General features: G+C 46.6%; 4 protein-coding genes across 4 annotated transcripts; 3 read left to right on the top strand and 1 right to left on the bottom strand.

Annotated features, from left to right (window-relative positions):
* The first annotated feature begins 1,539 nt into the window (after positions 1-1,539).
* LOC125541046 (momilactone A synthase) lies at positions 1,540-3,026 on the top strand. The gene is made up of 2 exons (XM_048704537.2): positions 1,540-1,756; positions 1,849-3,026. The coding sequence occupies exons 1-2, from the start codon at positions 1,725-1,727 to the stop codon at positions 2,756-2,758; spliced, it is 942 nt and encodes a 313-aa protein (XP_048560494.2). The 5' UTR covers positions 1,540-1,724; the 3' UTR covers positions 2,759-3,026.
* Positions 3,027-4,746: 1,720 nt separating this feature from the next.
* LOC147983937 (uncharacterized) lies at positions 4,747-6,003 on the top strand. Its single transcript, XM_087540917.1, has one exon. It carries the CDS (start codon positions 4,747-4,749, stop codon positions 6,001-6,003), a length of 1,257 nt encoding a protein of 418 aa, XP_087397043.1.
* A 4,239-nt stretch (positions 6,004-10,242) lies between these two features.
* LOC125535784 (membrane-associated protein VIPP1, chloroplastic) lies at positions 10,243-14,413 on the top strand. Its single transcript, XM_048698859.2, has 11 exons — positions 10,243-10,534; positions 11,193-11,321; positions 11,412-11,522; positions 11,775-11,839; positions 11,924-12,005; positions 12,289-12,363; positions 12,530-12,600; positions 12,683-12,765; positions 13,598-13,662; positions 13,743-13,817; positions 14,061-14,413. The coding sequence occupies exons 1-11, from the start codon at positions 10,385-10,387 to the stop codon at positions 14,154-14,156; spliced, it is 1,002 nt and encodes a 333-aa protein (XP_048554816.2). The 5' UTR covers positions 10,243-10,384; the 3' UTR covers positions 14,157-14,413.
* Positions 14,414-15,511: 1,098 nt separating this feature from the next.
* Positions 15,512-16,855, bottom strand: LOC125535785 ((+)-borneol dehydrogenase 1). Its single transcript, XM_048698860.2, has 2 exons — positions 16,749-16,855; positions 15,512-16,635 (listed from the first exon to the last, which is right to left on the bottom strand). The coding sequence occupies exons 1-2, from the start codon at positions 16,775-16,777 to the stop codon at positions 15,750-15,752; spliced, it is 915 nt and encodes a 304-aa protein (XP_048554817.2). The 5' UTR covers positions 16,778-16,855; the 3' UTR covers positions 15,512-15,749.
* Between the last annotated feature and the right edge of the window lie 323 nt (positions 16,856-17,178).

The raw sequence follows: 17,178 nt of genomic DNA, 5'->3' as shown, positions 1-17,178 counted from the left end.
TTCAGCGATCATTTTTCCTTTAGTTTTCCTTTACTATTTTTCATTTTATGACCATATTTTAAATTCGTACACATTTAAAAATCATTAAGGAAAATTTCAAATTCATGATTCTGTTAAAGAAATTGTGAACATTTTTCAAATTAACAAAAGATAATTATTTTTTCCTTTTGATTTTTATTTTTCCATTTTGTAGACATCTTTGAATTCGTGAACATATTTTGAAATCATGAACATTTTTGGAATACACGAATAGTTTTTGAAATATTAAACATTATTTGAAATTTGTAGTTTTCCTGAAATTCACGAACACACTTTTGTTTGGATTAACATTTTTCGAAACACATGAACATTTTTGAATCGGCGAGCATTTTTTAAATTGATGAAATTTTTCAGCAATTTGGGAACAGTTTTTTGAATTCAAGACAATTTTTTTGAATTTTGTGATTGTTTTACAAATTCATGATGAATTCGTGAACATCATTTGTATTCTTGAACATTTAAGAAATCCCGAACATTTTTTAAATTTGTGATATTTTTTTAATACATGAACGCATCCAAATTCATGATTTTTCTAAATTCAAGACAATTTTTTGATTTCGTATTTTTTTACAAATTTATTCATGAACATTATTCGGATTCTTGAATATTTAAGAAATCCTGGCCATTTTTTAAAGTACGTGAACATTTTTTGAATACATGAACAGTTTTCAAATTCGTGATTTTTGTTGAAATTAATAACTGTTTGCAAAATACTGATTTTTTCAAAGTTTAGATTTGTGAACAGGCTTAGAGTAAAAAACAAACGAAAGAAAGAAAAATCAGGGGCGCCACGGGCCTGCGCATGAGCCGGACCAAATCAAGCGCGGAGGGAGGGGATGCACATTCGCTGAGTACCCAGCCAAAACCCTGCTCGAGACGCAGGCATGCATGGAGCCTTTTTCACTTACAGAAGACCTTGGAATCCAGAGGGCAGTGGTGGCATCGAAACATCTTTCAAACCCATGACCAATTTTGAAATTTATAACTTTTTTGCAAAATCGCGATCATTCTTTTTAGAATTTTAGATTCGTGAGCAATCTCGGAGTAAAAAGAAACAAAAAAATGAAAGAAAGAAAAATCCGGGGCGCCACGCGTCCGTTCGGACCAAATCATGCGCGGAGGAGGGACCGTGGTGCGCATTTTTGCTGAGTACCCAGCCAAAACCTCAATCACTAGTCTACCTTTAATTTTTGATACTAGAAAGGCCATCACGGCTAGCTTTATTAAAATCAAACAATCTTTACATCATTCTGATATAAGTTCAAAAATAAAAACAGGTGAGTCTAACAACAAGTTTGGTGGATCGTCACGACCATTCTACGCTAGCACACGAGTCCCCAGCCAAAACCTCAACCGCCAGTGTGCCTATGTCGTACTCCATCAAACAACAAAATACTGTAGTCAGATAGATACGTCTCCAAAGGCTAAGCACGATTTTTCTTAGACCACTCGTGTGAAACGCGCGCGCGCGCGCTCTGATTCCTTCATCGCCTCGTTCATGGCAGCGACTCGTCCATCATACACCCCCACCGAGTACGTCCTGCTCGATGTCGATCGCTCAACACACAGAAGCCACGCATTGTCCCCTCAGCAAAATTCCGTAGTGCAGATTGTTATAGTACTATAAAGATATTCCCAGCCTTGGTTACATTTGGGTTTGCCTGGCCTGCTGGTGTCGAGCGAAGATGATGTTCCGAGCAATGCGCGCCGTCCTCAGGTACGCACACGATGCCATCAAGAATGGCGAACCCGCCATGTTGATGTTCTGAAGCTGCGTCGCTCACCTCTTCTGTTTTCCTGAGAGTGCAGCGCGGCGAGGAGCGGAGCGGGAGGAAGGGCGGGAAGCTCGTCTCGCTTCCTCTCTGGGTCGTCGTCCGACTCCCGGAGGCTGGCCGGGAAGGTGGCCGTCATCACCGGCGCGGCGAGCGGCATCGGCAGGGTGACCGCGGCGGAGTTCGTCCGGAGCGGCGCCAGGGTCGTCCTCGCTGACGTCCAGGACGACCTGGGCCGCGGCGCGGCGGCCGAGCTCGGCGGCCCGGACACGGCCTGCTACACCCGCTGCGACGTGACCGACGAGGCGCAGGTGGCGGCCGCCGTCGACCTCGCCGTCGCGCGGCACGGCCGGCTCGACGTCATGTTCAACAACGCCGGGACCTTGGGCGGCCGCTACGTGGCCGCCCCGATCGAGTCGATGGACATGGCCGACTTCGACCGCGTCTTGGCCGTCAACCTCCGCGGCGTGGCCGCCGGCATCAAGCACGCGGCGCGCGCCATGGCCCCGCGCGGCCAGGGCTGCATCCTCTGCACGTCCAGCACGTCCGGCGCGCTGGCCGGGTCGGCCCCCCACGCGTACAGCGTCTCCAAGACGGCCGTCGTCGGCATGGTGCGGTCGGCGGCCGCGGAGCTGGCGGCGCGCGGGGTGAGGGTCAACGCCATCTCGCCCTACGCCATCGCCACGCCCATGGGCGCGCGCGCCGTGAGGGAGATGCTGGGGCTTCCGCCGGGGGGCGCCGGCGAAGACGACGAGGAGGAGGTGCTCAGGCGGGTCTTCGAGGAGGACTTCAACGAGATGGGCGGCGGCGTGGTGCTGCGCGCGGAGGACATCGCCAGGGCGGCGGTGTTCCTGGCGTCCGACGACGCCAGGTGCATCACCGGGCATAACCTCATGGTGGACGGCGGGTTCTCCGTGGCGAAGCCGCTCAACGTGCCGGCGAACTGAGGACGGCGAGAATCGTGTCGGGTTACAAGAAAATTGCCAAGGAACAGAGCGAGCGAATAAATTTGAAGATAAAGAAACAGTGTGCTTGGGTCTTATCAGAAGTTGCAGACATCAGCTGTTTCCCGACGTGCTCATGAGCACCAATGTCTGTTCAGACCCATGGCGGCGAGTGAAAAGCATGTCCATGCCCATATTTTCGATGGATAAACAACGGACGGTTCAACACATTATGAAATATACTTTTGACAGAAATACGAAATTGAACTTAGTTTCATGGGTCACATAAAAGGGATTCAACCATCTCGCACAAAAAGGGATTCATCAGTTCAAACAGAGAACTCTTGAAATAGACTTTCGCCCCGCTATATTAATATAGCAACCACCCGATACACCAAAAGTCCAATGGTGGGGCAAACGGTACAATTGTGCCCAAAGAAAAAATAAGAGAAAAACAAGAGAAAAAATTCCAGAAGCATCGGATCAACGAAAGCTGTAGTATTGCGCAACTGCTGCGCCCTCCGGGGAATTCCACCACACTACTATGCCCCCGAATTGTCGTGTACCAAGCAACACCTTCACGAAGAACCGCGACGATGATGACACTGCTGCCCGGACGAATCCTAGGATTTCTCCCGGTACATAGAGGGAATCGGTGGAGGGGGACTCCCGATGCCCTTCGAGAAAGATGGCGGCGCCCACAGGCGTCACCGCTCGGGGAGGAGACGCGGGGGGTAGGGGGAAGGAAATGATCAAACAGATAACTTCAATAGATTAACGAAGGGCTTCATGGACACACACACACACATGTTAGGTCAAAGAGCTTGTACCTATAGAGTTCGACGTTACCCATGGGCATAAAATATGCCCGAACGTTGTCCATGCGAGTCAGGCACACATTGGTATCATTACCATGGTACATTGGTGCATTTTCTTAAGGTGGAATTCAATTGAATTGCTTCGGTACACACCTATGATGGTTTCAATAGTAATGAGAATACACACGTTTGTAAGGAGCTGAGGATGCCGACGGGAGAGCTTTGTTGGTTCTCGAATAGAAACCGGCTTGCCCTGAGAACCGGCCCATTGACATCGAAGAAGAACAAGTTGGCTGACGAGGAGGAGGACAAGACAAGAGCTTCAGTGCTTACGAGGTGCGTGAGGAACGAGGACACCTTCATGAAATGGCAACAACTTCAGTCTACTGAGTTGACCAAACGATTCACCATGACGCCGTGAAGACCACTATGGAGACAACAATGTGATCATCAACATCGCCAAGAGTGACGACAGATGCCATGTTGGAGAAGGAGGTATTCGAGCTTAGCATGAGGTTGTAGGTGCTAGAGATGGTCTAGAGCTTCCTGGGGCACACCAGCTCGCAGCTCGTAGCTCACAGGCTACTCTGTGCCCGCGAAAATGCCAAGCATGTTTTGGATGGAGCTTGCGTGTGAAACACTAGTAATTACCCGGTAATTGAGGGATAAAACTTTTAATTCGTGTAATGGATGAAAATACCCTTTCAACAAAATTGGGGCAGGGGAGGGGTATACCACAACACACCCCAATATTAGAATTGGAATAGAATGAAACGACATCATCCAGTTGAGTGTATCATTAGGGGAACAAAATTTGATATCAGGAATAGGGATGACAAACGAATCTCTTTTAATGACAATTTTAGTTCTGAGATGAGATCAACCGTGGCAATTCTAAATAAAAAATTGCCGTCTCTGACAGAAACTGTCATGTTGCTCTAAAGAAACTGTCATCCCTTACAACTAAAATTACCAGCGAAATTGTCGGCAAATGCCATCCCTTATGATGAAAGTTGGCGAGCTAAGGGGTCCAAAACAAGAAGTCTCATTAAAAGAGAAATTAGTGTCCATTTTTTTGGGGAAACTCATGTCAGATAAACCGGGGTATGCTGCAGTATGGAGGTGGCGTTGGGGAGAGCATGGTGTCCAATGAGTAGGCTAGAGGTGAAGGATATGGGTGGGAATAGATTTATGTTTGTGTTCCAACAAGAAGCGGGCAAGAGGAAGGCGGTGGAGAATGGGCCATGGACGTTCGGGAAAGAATTGCTGATCATAGAAGAATATGATCCTACAAAAACAATTGATGACTATAAATTTGAAAAGGTGCCGATCTGGGTGCGGATCTTCAATGTACCACTAGGGCTGATGTGTAAGGAACTGGCAGAGGACATTGGGGAGCAGATTGGGGACCTAGTGGAGGTGGATACGGGTGAAGATGGCACGGCTCTTGGACAAAGCCTTCGGGTGAAGGTAAAGATCAGGGTGGCTGAACCCTTGATGAGAGGTTTGTTCCTTGATGAGGAGGAGGATAAGGATGGAGATGTTGTGGTGAGAGATAAGGAGAGGAGGAAGAAGAGAGATGAGGAGAAGAACTGGGTTTATTTCCAGTATGAATATCTTCCAGATTTTTGCTATACGTGTGGCTTAATGGGACACACCGATCGCGAATGTAAGAAGAAGTTGAAAAGAGGAGAGGTTGCTGAATATGGGCGATGGCTAAGGTATGTTCCAGATAGTAGTTTGGGATATGAGGAGAGGAGGAGAGTAGGTACAGAATATGGTGGAAGCTCGGCAAGGAGGAGAATTGGCTGGTTGAGTAGTGGAGGTAAATCTGGAAGTGATGCGCCATCTTGGCGAAAATCAGCGGATAAGTATTCAGAAAAGCACCAAAAGGGAAACGAAGAAGATGGTGTAGGAGTAACAAGCCCTCTGAAACCAAACATGGAATCGGAGGGAAGGAGCGAGGGTACTGGCGCAGACAATGGGAGTAAGCAACTGACCTTTCAGGGGAATGAAGGTGACAAGGGAGAACATAGTGTGAAAGGAGTTGATGCTAGGGATACAATGAAAGGGGTTAGAGATAAGGTTGAGGCTCAGGAGAAGGAGGAACCGATGGGAAAGAAAATGTACGTGCAGCTAGAGCTATCAAACAAACATGTCGAGGGGAAGAGTAGTGCAGAGAAGGCAGACATGGGCATCCTGGTACACCCTAAGGGGAAGGGTGGGAAGGGTTTTAGAAGACAGGAGAGGAAGAATGGAGGGGATAATAGATCACTGGGAGTGAGTGTGGGAGAGAAGAGGATTGCAAAGTCGGATGATGTTGATATGACGGAATGTGAATCACCGAAGAAGAGAAGAATTGAGGAGGACAAAATTGCAGCACAAAAGAAGAACGCGGGGCTGTTGGAACAGCCCCGCGAGAAGCAATGAGGCTCATTGCATGGAATTGCCGGGGATTGGGGAATGGCCCGGCAATTCGAGGGCTTCTGGAGCTCTAGAAGAAGGAGGACCCCGACGTTCTATTTTTGTCTGAGACGAAGATGGAGTGTAGCAGGTTGGACTGGCTTCGATGGAAGATGGGGATGACACAAATGTTTGTTAAAAATTATGAGGGGCAGAGCAGGGGTTTAGCTATGTTTTGGAAGAAGGAAGTGCAGCTTGTGGTGTTGCCCTTTGTGTCCAAGTACCACATTGATACGGAGATTGCAGAAGAGGATGGATTTGTGTGGAGGTTCACCGGTATCTATGGGGAGCCCAAGAGTGATGAGAAGGAGAAGACTTGGAGGCTGCTTAGGAATCTAAAACAACAAAATAATAAACCCTGGCTTTGCACTGGTGATTTCAATGAAATCTTGCATTCTTGGGAGAAGGAAGGTGGGCCGCCGAGGGGTCAAGCATGTATGGACAGATTCAAAGTTGCACTGGAAAATTGCGAGCTAAGAGATCTGGGCTATGTTGGAGATACATTTACTTGGAGGAACCATAGTCATATGGCAGAGAAGTATGTTAAAGAGAGGTTGGACCGGGCGGTTGCTACTACATCATGGTGTTGTCGTTTTCCCGCGTACCGAGTGACTAATGGCGACCCACGCCACTCGGACCACCGTCCGGTTATTGTGGACACAACAGGAGCAGCTAGGATCAGACATGGCTCGGTACGGAACCAAAATCCAAGATTTGAAGCTAGCTGGCTGGAAGAGGAGGGATGCAAGGAGATGGTGCAGAATATTTGGCAGCTTGAAACGCAAATAGCAGGGGAGAATGTGGCAGGAGCAGTCAAAAGTGTGATGCGGGAGCTAATGGATTGGAGCAGAAACATTCTAGGTGATTTAGAAAAGAGGATATGTCACCTCAAAAAGCAACTGGAAGAGTGTAGGAGGCAGAATATCGGGGCTGAACAAGTGCACAAAGAGCAGATTTTACGTTTTAAACTGGAGAGGTTGGAGGAGCAAAGAGAAACATATTGGAAGCAGCGAGCTCATATAAACTGGATGAAGGGGGGAGACCGGAATACAAAAAAATTTCATGCGGCGGCGACAGAGAGAAGGAGGCAGAACCGCATCAAGAAGCTAAGAAGGGAGGATGGGAGAGTAGTGGAGTATGTGAACAAGATGAAGGAAGTAGTCTCTAACTATTTCTTAAATCTTTTTACCTCTCATGCAGGGACACGACTAGATGAACTTTTGGGTCACATTGAACCGCGAGTAACAGCCCACATGAATGAATCACTCGCAATGGAGTTCACTAGGGAGGAAGTCTATGAGGCGCTGCAGAGTATTGGTGATCTCAAAGCACCGGGACTAGATGGTATGCCTTCTATTTTCTATAAAAAATGTTGGGATATTGTTGGTGATGAGGTGGTGGCGGAAGTTTTGAATGTGCTTAATGGAGGTCCTATGCCAAAAGGATGGAATGATACATGTGTTGTGCTAATCCCAAAAGTCAAGAACCCAGAGAGTATGAAGGATCTTAGGCCCATTAGCCTATGCAATGTGGTTTATAAGTTGGTCTCTAAAGTTTTAGCTAATCGCCTAAAGCAGATCCTCCCTGACATTATTTCCCCGAACCAGAGTGCATTTGTCCCAGGCCGGTTGATTACGGACAATATCTTACTTGCTTATGAGTGCACCCATTATATGCAAAATAAAAGAGGAGGGAAAGAAGGATATGCAGCAGTAAAGCTTGATATGAGCAAAGCGTATGATCGCATTGAGTGGCACTTCCTAGAGAGAATGATGTACAAGTTGGGATTCCAGGAGCAATGGATAAATAAAATTATGCTTTGTGTATCCTCGGTGTCATATAAGTTCAGAGTGAATGGAGAATGCACAGATACGATAGTGCCACAAAGAGGTCTGCGCCAAGGTGATCCTATATCACCCTACCTCTTCCTTATTTGTGCGGAAGGTTTTTCCTCCTTGTTGAACAAGGCCGAGGCTGATGGTTCTCTTAAAGGAATCCGGATTTGCAATAATGCCCCGAGTTTCAACCATCTACTGTTTGCAGATGACTCACTAGTCCTCATGAAAGCTTCAGCTGAGAATGCTACGTATCTGCAAAATATGCTACATCTATATGAGGAGTGCTCGGGTCAGGTTGTGAATTATGAAAAATCTTCAGTTATATTCAGTAAAAACACTAGATCGTGTAGGAAACAAGAGGTATTGCATGTTCTGAATATAAGTGCAGAAGCTAGAACTGAGAAATATCTCGGTCTCCCGGTATACGTAGGACAGGTTCGAACCAAAAATTTTGAGTACCTGAAGGACCGGATATGGAGAAAGATACAGGGGTGGCAGGAGCGATTACTGTCAAAGATGGGGAAAGACATCCTTATTAAAGCTTGTGCACAAGCCATCCCGACATTCGCAATGTCTTGCTTTGATCTCACAAAGACCCCGTGTGAGGATATTGGAAAGATGATATGCAGATTTTGGTGGGCAAAACAAGAGAAGAATAACACAATGCATTGGCTCAGTTGGGAGTTATTGACCAAACCGAAAGGGGAAGGAGGGATGGGATTCCGAGATATCTATGGTTTCAATATCGCTATGCTAGCACGGCAGGCGTGGCGTATGCTGGAAAATCCGGACTCGTTGTGTGCACAAGTACTGAAGGTGAGATACTTCCCACGTACTTCACTACTAGATGCAGAAGCACATCCGGGCATATCCTATACATGGAGAATTATCTTAAAGGGAATTGCTTTACTTAAGGAGGGCCTCATAGTTTGAGTTGGCGACGGCGCATCAATCAACATATGGAGAGATCCTTGGATTGCTCGAGATGAAATCAGAACACCACTGACGCATAGAGGACAATGTCTTCTCACGAGAGTTTGTGAACTGATAGACCCAGATACACAAGCCTGGGATGAGGACTTGGTGAGAGCCATATTCAGAGAGGACGAGGCCAAAATCATCCTAGCGACACCTCTCCAGACTGACCATGAGGATGTCTATGCGTGGCATTTTGATAGCAAAGGTATGTTCTCAGTTAAATCAGCTTATAAAGTATATGTGCAGAATAGGGATGGAGGTTTGCCGTCAACTTCTACACCATTACAGCGGGACTGGGAATGGAAAGAAATCTGAAGATTACCGTGCCAACCAAAAATACAACAGTTCATGTGGCGCCTGGCTCATAACAGTTTGCCTCTGAAACTATCTTTGAAGAGAAGACGAATAGACTGTGATACACTTTGTGTCTGTTGCGGAAGACTATACGAGGATGGTGCACATTTGTTCCTGAAATGTAAGGCAGTTAAGTCTGTGTGGCGTAGTTTGCAGCTGGAACGTGAACGTCAGTGCATGTGCGAATGCAAGGACGCAAGTGAATTTCTGCATGCTATACTGAAGCTGACGGAGAACAAACGAATTCTAGTGGTCTACCTGTTATGGCGTTGGTGGACATGGAGGAATAAATTAAATGTAGGGGGAAAAAGCATCCCTTTGGGGAGTCTTACTGCCGACATCAATCATTGGGCTGTTGATTCTCTTAATATGTGTGGTAAACCAAGTACGGGCACATCTGTCAAAGCCAGTGCATGAATGGAGGAAGCCAATGGGCGATCAACTAAAGATAAATTTTGACGGGGCCTTTTCGACGATAGATGGAGCAGGAGGGTGGGGCTTCGTGGTTCGTGACCAGTGTGGGGATGTCAGAGGATCCGGTGCAGGCCGGTTGCCTCATGTGGCAAGCGCACTGCGGGCGGAGGCCGAGGCTTGTCTCGCAGCTCTGCATGCTGCATCAGATTGGGGAATGACAAATGTGGAGGTTGAGTCGGATTGTCAGGTTCTGGTAAAGGCGCTACAAGGTACTGAATCGGACCGTGCATCTGAAGGTTTGCTATTTAAGGAGATTCGTCAGTTTGCCTATCTAAATTTTACTAGTATTTCTTTTGTTTTTGCCCCACGGGCATGTAATAATCTTGCGCACGCTCTAGCGGCCTACGCTGCTAGTCATCAGCCTGTCTCGCATGTGTGATCTGAGGACCTACCTGACGATGTAAATGTTCGACGGGCCAGCAGATTAGCTGAGCCAGTTTAAGTATGGAATCGATGTGTTCCATTTAAAAAAAAACGTTTATATACTACTGCACTTACATTGTCAATATAGGAAATTTATAGGCAAAAAGATCTGATTTTCCATTAAAAATAGAAAGAAATGTGAGAAAGATAAGGTTTGGGCCAGCCCAGCCACAACTTCTCCCTCGCTGCGTACCACCGTTCCCGAGCTCGCTCAGCCGTGCTCCGCCTCCTCCCTGCCCTACCTCGCCGGCGCCGCCGCTCCTTCCACCCCGCCGGCCCTCATGCTCCTCTCGGTGCGCCGCCTGCCCGCCGCTCCGTCCCGCCCAGCGGCCCACCCGCACATCTCCCCTGCGGCGCCCACCCTCCGGCTCCGGCGACAACATGGTCGAGTGGCGGTGGCGATGGCGAGGACGGCGTCAGCGGCTCCTGTGGTACGCCGCTCCTATCTTGATAATCGAACGGAGAATGAGCGATGAAATTCGAACCCCAATCTAGATATTATCGGTGGGGGGATTCGACTGTGGCCCGAGCCAATCCTGTAATGGAGTTTTGAGCAGCTCAAGCAGTCTGCCACCCCACCCCAATCAATCCTGCCTATCCCTAATTTGGATTAAGATGCATGGGTTATAGCTTAGCTAGTACTAATCTCGACCTGAATAAGTAGCAGTACAAGCTGCAAAGCATAAGATTTCATTCATTATCCATGCAAACATGTTGTATATTGTGGACAATTAATTCTTTTGAACATTCGAGGAGGCATGGAGTCTAATGTTATGCAGAAGTAGACCATTTTCCCCAGAAGAATGTTCCAATGTCTCATCTGTCCTGTGAGTTTAGTGCTTGATCAACTGATTCATGTGCATGTCTAGTTTTCAACACATCACCATTGACTTGGGTAAATTATAACTGTATAAGTGCGCTAGGCCTTGCCATTTAGCGACTGATTTTTTTAAGTGTGTGCAAATTAAGCTCCACCACGGTGGTCATGATTGAGGTTCTGTTAGGTTATTTCAAACTCAAATTGTTCTTTGATGTTCTTTTGTTTTTATGAGTAGCTCAAAGCATCTACATTATGATGACATTGTATAGATAAATTCGCATATCTTCTCGGCCCCCCTCACGGCAAAATTCAGGCTCCGTCGCCAATCAAATGTCAAGAGATATAAGTGCAATGTCATACGGAGTAATCTCTTCGATAGATTAACCAGGGTTGCCAGGGTGAGTGATACCCTTGATCATTGCCTCATTATGCATTAGCAAAGTTTTGTATTTAATTAATGGGAGCTCTGTGACCTCTTGGTTATCTAGTCCTATGCAAATGCAGTTATTAGTTCATTTGAAGACCCCGAGAAGATCCTAGATCAGGCGGTTCTGGAGATGAATGATGATTTAATAAAGATGCGGCAAGCCACTGCACAGGTTTGTTGTGACTGTACTTAATCACAAAATTTGATAATTGACAATACATGCTCTTTTTCCCTTTTTTCAATTCTGTTTTGTCGTCTTAAACATTCCTTGCTACATGTTCTTTTGGATGTTGATGTTTGTTTGGTTATCTGCCTCTCATGTACTTGTATGTTTGTTGGGCCTCCCTGTATAAATATCTTAATGGAAATGTGAGCGTGTTATCTATTTCATTTTACCTGCTAACATGGATTTTTGTTTTGGAAGGTCTTGGCATCTCAAAAGCGGCTTGAGAACAAGTACACAGCTGCTAAACAAGCTGATGCTGACTGGTAATCATGTTCTCTGTAACTCTAAGCTTACTTCGAGCCCTACCATCTTTTCTTTACAGGATGAATATTTTCTTACAATTGTAGGTATCGGAGGGCTCAGCTTGCTCTTCAAAAGGGTGATGAGGAGCTTGCACGTGAAGCCCTGAAACGACGTAAATCATATGCTGTAGGTATCATGTAGATCTAGAGTTTTCGATCAAAGGTCTGGACAGTCACACTATTTAGCTACAGTGTAGGGTGTAACTTGCTGTTAGAAAATATAATTCTTTCTGACAGTGTGTAATGTGTTATACCTTTGTACCTTCTTATGGCATTAACATGTATGGTGTATATAGGTGTTACATTTATTTAGTAAAGATCTTACATGTTTTTAGAAGCAAAGTTCTTGCATGCAACGTATGTTAATTTGAATATTAAACCCATGGTTATTTGTTCGTTTCTGTACTTAGGACAATGCAAGCTCCTTAAAGACCCAGCTTGATCAGCAGAGGAGTGTTGTTGAAAATCTTGTTTCAAATACCAAGGTGAACATAATGGCTGGAATGCTCTTTTCGCTATGTGCATTATGCATGTCATATAAATCTATATCTTTCTGGGACCACGTGCAGCACAGGCTGGACAGTACATATTCACATTTAATAGGTATTTGTTATGCACCTTTGTTAACATATTGATTATATCATTCTGTAGCTTCTTGAGAGCAAAATAGCAGAGGCCAGGCAGAAAAAGGATACCCTAAAAGCCCGTGCTCAATCAGCCAAGTATGCGTCTTTCCTTTGTTGATTGTTTGACCAGCTGCTACTTCATAGTTTGGATGCTCTGACAATTGGCCTTTTTTTACAGAACTGCAACAAAAGTGAGTGAAATGTTGGGGAATGTGAATACAAGTAGTGCTCTGTCTGCATTTGAGAAAATGGAGGAAAAAGGTATTCTCTTCATTACTGATTTTGTCTCACCAGCGTTTTTTTCTTTTGTGTAAAGTATCATGTCCGTGTTTTTGTGGTGGCTATGGACAATAATTTCGCCTTAGGCCAGAGGTCATGCTCTATAAGAAACATAGACATAGATATCTTTATTGTTATGGTTCAAGTTAAAGCATCTCAGTAGACAGTTACAAGCTGCCATACTAAGCAATAAACACTAATAGTCAGTAAGTTACCTTTATGACCGAGTAGAGGCTGGAACCTCAAAATGTTATCAAATTAATATCAGTGCCGAAATATTCATAATGCAGCAGGTAGCAATTAGATCCTTCTTTTATTGCTGGCTGTGGCATTATAGAAGCGCATTTCAATGTTTGTTTTGCTTGCCTTTTTTGGGTGGTACTCCCTCCGTTCCGAATTACTTGTCTTGGATTTGTCTAGATACGGAGGTATCTAGCACTAAAATGAGTCTAGATACATCTGTATCTAGACAAATCCAAGACAAGTAATTCGGAACAGAGGGAGTAATTTTCTAGCGATGAAAAGTTCAGCCACTTGCACAACCGCACATAACTTCGACCACACGAACGAAATTTGAGTTTTTATAATAATTGTTTTGATTGGCATATGGTCTGATTTCTCACTTGAGTTGTTCTGAGCATGACCTTGGCAAATTATGTCTTTAATTCTTCTTTTTCGTATGTTTTTTCAGTTGGTTAGAATGGCATATGCACTAGCCTCTCTTATTGGTTCTGTTCATCAGCGGCAAGTGATATCTCATGGAAAATTATTTGAACACTTTTTACTTACAAGTAGTGTTTTTTTATGCTTTTAGTTATGACGATGGAATCCCAAGCCGAGGCACTTGGTCAGTTAGGAGCAGATGATCTAGAAGGAAAGGTAAAGTTGGACCCTGCATACTTTTTAGTAACATTCCTTTTGGTAATAAGATCTGACCACCAGTATTTATTTGCGGGCAGTTCGCTATGCTGGAGACTACATCGGTTGATGATGATCTTGCACAAATGAGAAAAGAACTGTCTGGGAGCTCTTTGGTATGTCATTTTTTTGTACTTAAAGCTATAATTGACTTTCGAGTTAAAACCTGTGTGTTTTAGATTTTCCTCTCTTCTGCTGGCATGTGCACTATGGCATGCACATAATCATTGGAGAAATAGAGTAGAATATGCAAACATGGATCATAAGCTGGCCAGCTAACTACAAAACCCAAAAATTAATCTAGTAAATGTCTCCTGTTCATTCCATACTGCATGACTATAATTTAATGTCAACGGCAGAAAGGTGAACTTCCTCAAGGTAGAAGCGCTACTCCTCGAGACAGGGATATCGAGAGGGAGTTAAATGAGCTGCGGGAGAAGGCCAACGATTATTAGATTTTACAGGACATGTCCGTGCACCGGGCTGGACGAGATCTCCTCAGTCAGAGAACCCCAGAAGAGAGTATAGCCTGCAAATTTGTCCAATGCGCCTTTGAACCGTCAGTGCATGTTTTCTTTTGTGGTAAAGGTATGAAGGCATCGATGTGCGAAAGATTCTCTGCATTTTTCCTGTGAATGACATTGTACAGTTAACCATTACCCGTGTAAATCGCTAATATTGATAGAGCTTAGCCGAGAGCCTGAATTGTCCACCCTTTTGTACCTTATACCATTTGGTTGGTGCCATAACATGTATGAAAAATTTGACCCAGTGATCCAGTTGAGCTCTGATATCAGGATTGAGACACTCGGCTCTCATCTTTGGGCAAGTTCTCAGGTATGGAACCTCGGGTCCCAACACCTCTTCTTCATCTTCCCATGGCCTGAATGGATCTTTCTATACGTCTAGAGATCAGACAATCATTGCAGTTTTAGATGGATACGACCTGACATATTGAATTTATCCAATATTTCGTGGATTGGAGTACCATCACACCGGGGTTAAGGTGTTCGAGTTAAAGGCCCAAGGAAATTTTTGGTTTTGCCCAAATTCTTACTTCAAATTCCATCTTTAGTTGACTGCGTACTTCGTCAACTATCTTGTGTGTTGCCAGTGACATAAACATGATCAACATGTATTGAGATCATGCAAAATCTTGAATAAAAACACATGGCAATCATGGTTGTTGGAGTAAGCCTTTGGCAGAAGGAACCCCACCAAGTCCGTCGTACTACATCCTGTTTTAAGCAGTATAGTGACTTCTTGTGTTCCACACAATACACGTTGCGTTTTGCTATGGATTGAGGGTACTGACATCTCGCCAAGAATTCCATGTGGATATCCGAATCAAGCAACCTGTAAAACATGATTTAGGATACTGACTTCTCGCCAAGAATTTCATGTAGATATCTGAATCAAGCAACCTGTACAACTACGTCCATCTACGGCATCAGTGGCGGATCTAGTGGTGAAGCGACGATGGCAACGGAGCAAGGTGACTATCCTTTCCTCTGATGAAAAAGCTCTTTCCACATGGCTGCGTTTGCGATATTTTTTTCCCCAGTTTTGCTAAAGCACATCTAGATGTGCCATAAGTATTGCACATCTAAGTTCTATGTCATTGATCTTACATCGAAATTAGTGTGGATATTTCTTTTTTCTTTTTTTTCTCTTTATGCTTGATCCACTCACTAAGATGTGCAATAAGCACATCTAGATGTGCTCTAGACACACCCTTTTTTTTCCAAAGGATCTGCGTTCACAACTCGGTTTAAAATGAAATGAACTCTGTGGTATAACTTTCTAGGAAAAAAACACACTTTGTTTTCACCTTTATTGCAACGCCAGCATGCGAGCAACCGTTGCTTTGTTTGGCAGAGTCTAAACTGCCGGCACCACTTGACTGGTGGATGTGGATTAACTCATTAATCAACCTAATCAAATCTCAATTAGTCATGACGACAATGACTTAGTACGCCCGGGCTCTGCACCATCGACTCACTACTACGGCACACTTGTAGTAGTACGGAGTAAACCACGTACGTGTCTTACTGCGCCGGCTTCGGCTTGTTGGCCCCCTTCCACACCGTGCACCCGCCGTCGACGACGAGGTTGTGCCCGTTGACGTACTTGGCCTCGTCGGACGCCAGGTACACGGCGGCCCTGGCGATGTCCTCCACCTCCAGCACCGTCCCGCCGCCCATCTCGTTCATGCCCGCCTCCACCATCCGTCGCATCTCCTCCTCGCCCGCCTCCGGGAACAGCTGTGCCAGCCCGCGCAGCCCGAACTGCGTGGCGATGCCGTGCGGCGAGATGGCGTTCACACGCACCCCGTGGCGCCCCAGCTCCCCGGCAAAGGCGCGCACGGCGCCGATGACGGCGGCCTTGGAGACGCCGTACGTGGGCGCGATGATGCCGCCCAGCACCCCCGCGGTGCTCGCCGTGCAGATGATGCACCCGCTCCGGCGCGGCACCATCACGCGCGCCGCGTGCTTGATCCCGGCGACGGCGGACCGGGCGTTGGTGGCCATGGTGCGGTCGAAGTCGGCGAGGTCGAGGGACCCGACGGAGTCCATGACCATCCACCCGGTGACGCCGGCGTGGTTGTGCATGATGTCGAGCCGGCCATGGCGCGCCACCGCGAGGTCGACGGCCGCAGCGACCTGCGCCTCGTCCGTGACGTCGCAGCGGGCGTAGGCCGCGTCCGGGCCGAGCTGGGCGGCGACGGCGCGGCCGAGGTCGTCCTGGATGTCGGCGAGGATCACCTTGGCGCCGTTCCTGATGAACTCCGCGGCCGTCGCCTTGCCGATGCCGCTGGCGGCACCGGTGATCACGGCCACCTTCCCGGCCAACCTTTGGGAGTTGGAGGCCGTGGAGTAGCCACAGTGGCTGACGAAGCGAGCCAGCGCGGCCGGCCCAGCAACGGCATTTCTCCTGCACACACTGACACACACACACACACACACATTGAAATTCGTAATCCAAGAACACGCGCCGGGCAGGGCCGGAGTTCGATTTGTTCTTGTTCGGAATGCACCTTGTCGTACCTGAGGACGGCCTGCATCGCTAGGAACATCTTCGTGGATCTTCTGAGCTTCTCCTTTTCAAGTTGATGTGTGAAGAGGGAAGTGTGACCTGTGTGTGTGCGCACGCGCGTGTGTGTGTGAGAGATACTGTGACTTGGCGAGGCGAAGGAGATTTATCAAGAAGCCGGCCCGCTAAGAGCATTACTAGTAGTACCTCTAAACCCTCGAACCCTCAAAAATAACTGCTTTTTTCCGGATTGCAACAAAAAAAGGCAAAAACTAGAACCCCTAAACCCTCAAACCCTCAAAAAAAAAAGTAAAGATCCAACCCTCAAACCCAATTTCAATATGTAGAAGTGAGGGTTGGAGAGGGGCACTCGACCCCAACCCGCACCCCTTCCCTCGTCGCGCGGGAGAGAAATTTCCCGTCCCCAACCTCCCGCCTCCTCCC

The sequence above is a fragment of the Triticum urartu genome, chromosome 2A (genome assembly GCF_056163025.1).
Source record: "Triticum urartu cultivar PI428250 chromosome 2A, HENAU_Tu73, whole genome shotgun sequence".
In the NCBI taxonomy this organism is placed as follows: domain Eukaryota; kingdom Viridiplantae; phylum Streptophyta; class Magnoliopsida; order Poales; family Poaceae; genus Triticum; species Triticum urartu.
The sequence above is the reverse complement of the archived record's forward strand: the minus strand, read 5'-3'. Positions and strand labels throughout refer to the sequence as shown.

Coding starts and splice junctions, on each gene's coding strand:
- LOC125541046 (XM_048704537.2), top strand. CDS start 1,725: ATGATGTTCCGAGCAATGCGCGCCGTCCTCAG. Junction 1,757..1,848: donor GCAATGCGCGCCGTCCTCAG/GTACGCACACGA, acceptor CTGAGAGTGCAG/CGCGGCGAGGAGCGGAGCGG.
- LOC147983937 (XM_087540917.1), top strand. CDS start 4,747: ATGGGTGGGAATAGATTTATGTTTGTGTTCCAACAAGAAGCGGGCAAG.
- LOC125535784 (XM_048698859.2), top strand. CDS start 10,385: ATGCTCCTCTCGGTGCGCCGCCTGCCCGCCGCTCCGTCCCGCCCAGCG. Junction 12,601..12,682: donor GCCCGTGCTCAATCAGCCAA/GTATGCGTCTTT, acceptor CTTTTTTTACAG/AACTGCAACAAAAGTGAGTG. Junction 13,818..14,060: donor AACTGTCTGGGAGCTCTTTG/GTATGTCATTTT, acceptor TGTCAACGGCAG/AAAGGTGAACTTCCTCAAGG.
- LOC125535785 (XM_048698860.2), bottom strand. CDS start 16,777: ATGTTCCTAGCGATGCAGGCCGTCCTCAG. Junction 16,636..16,748: donor GCGATGCAGGCCGTCCTCAG/GTACGACAAGGT, acceptor CAGTGTGTGCAG/GAGAAATGCCGTTGCTGGGC.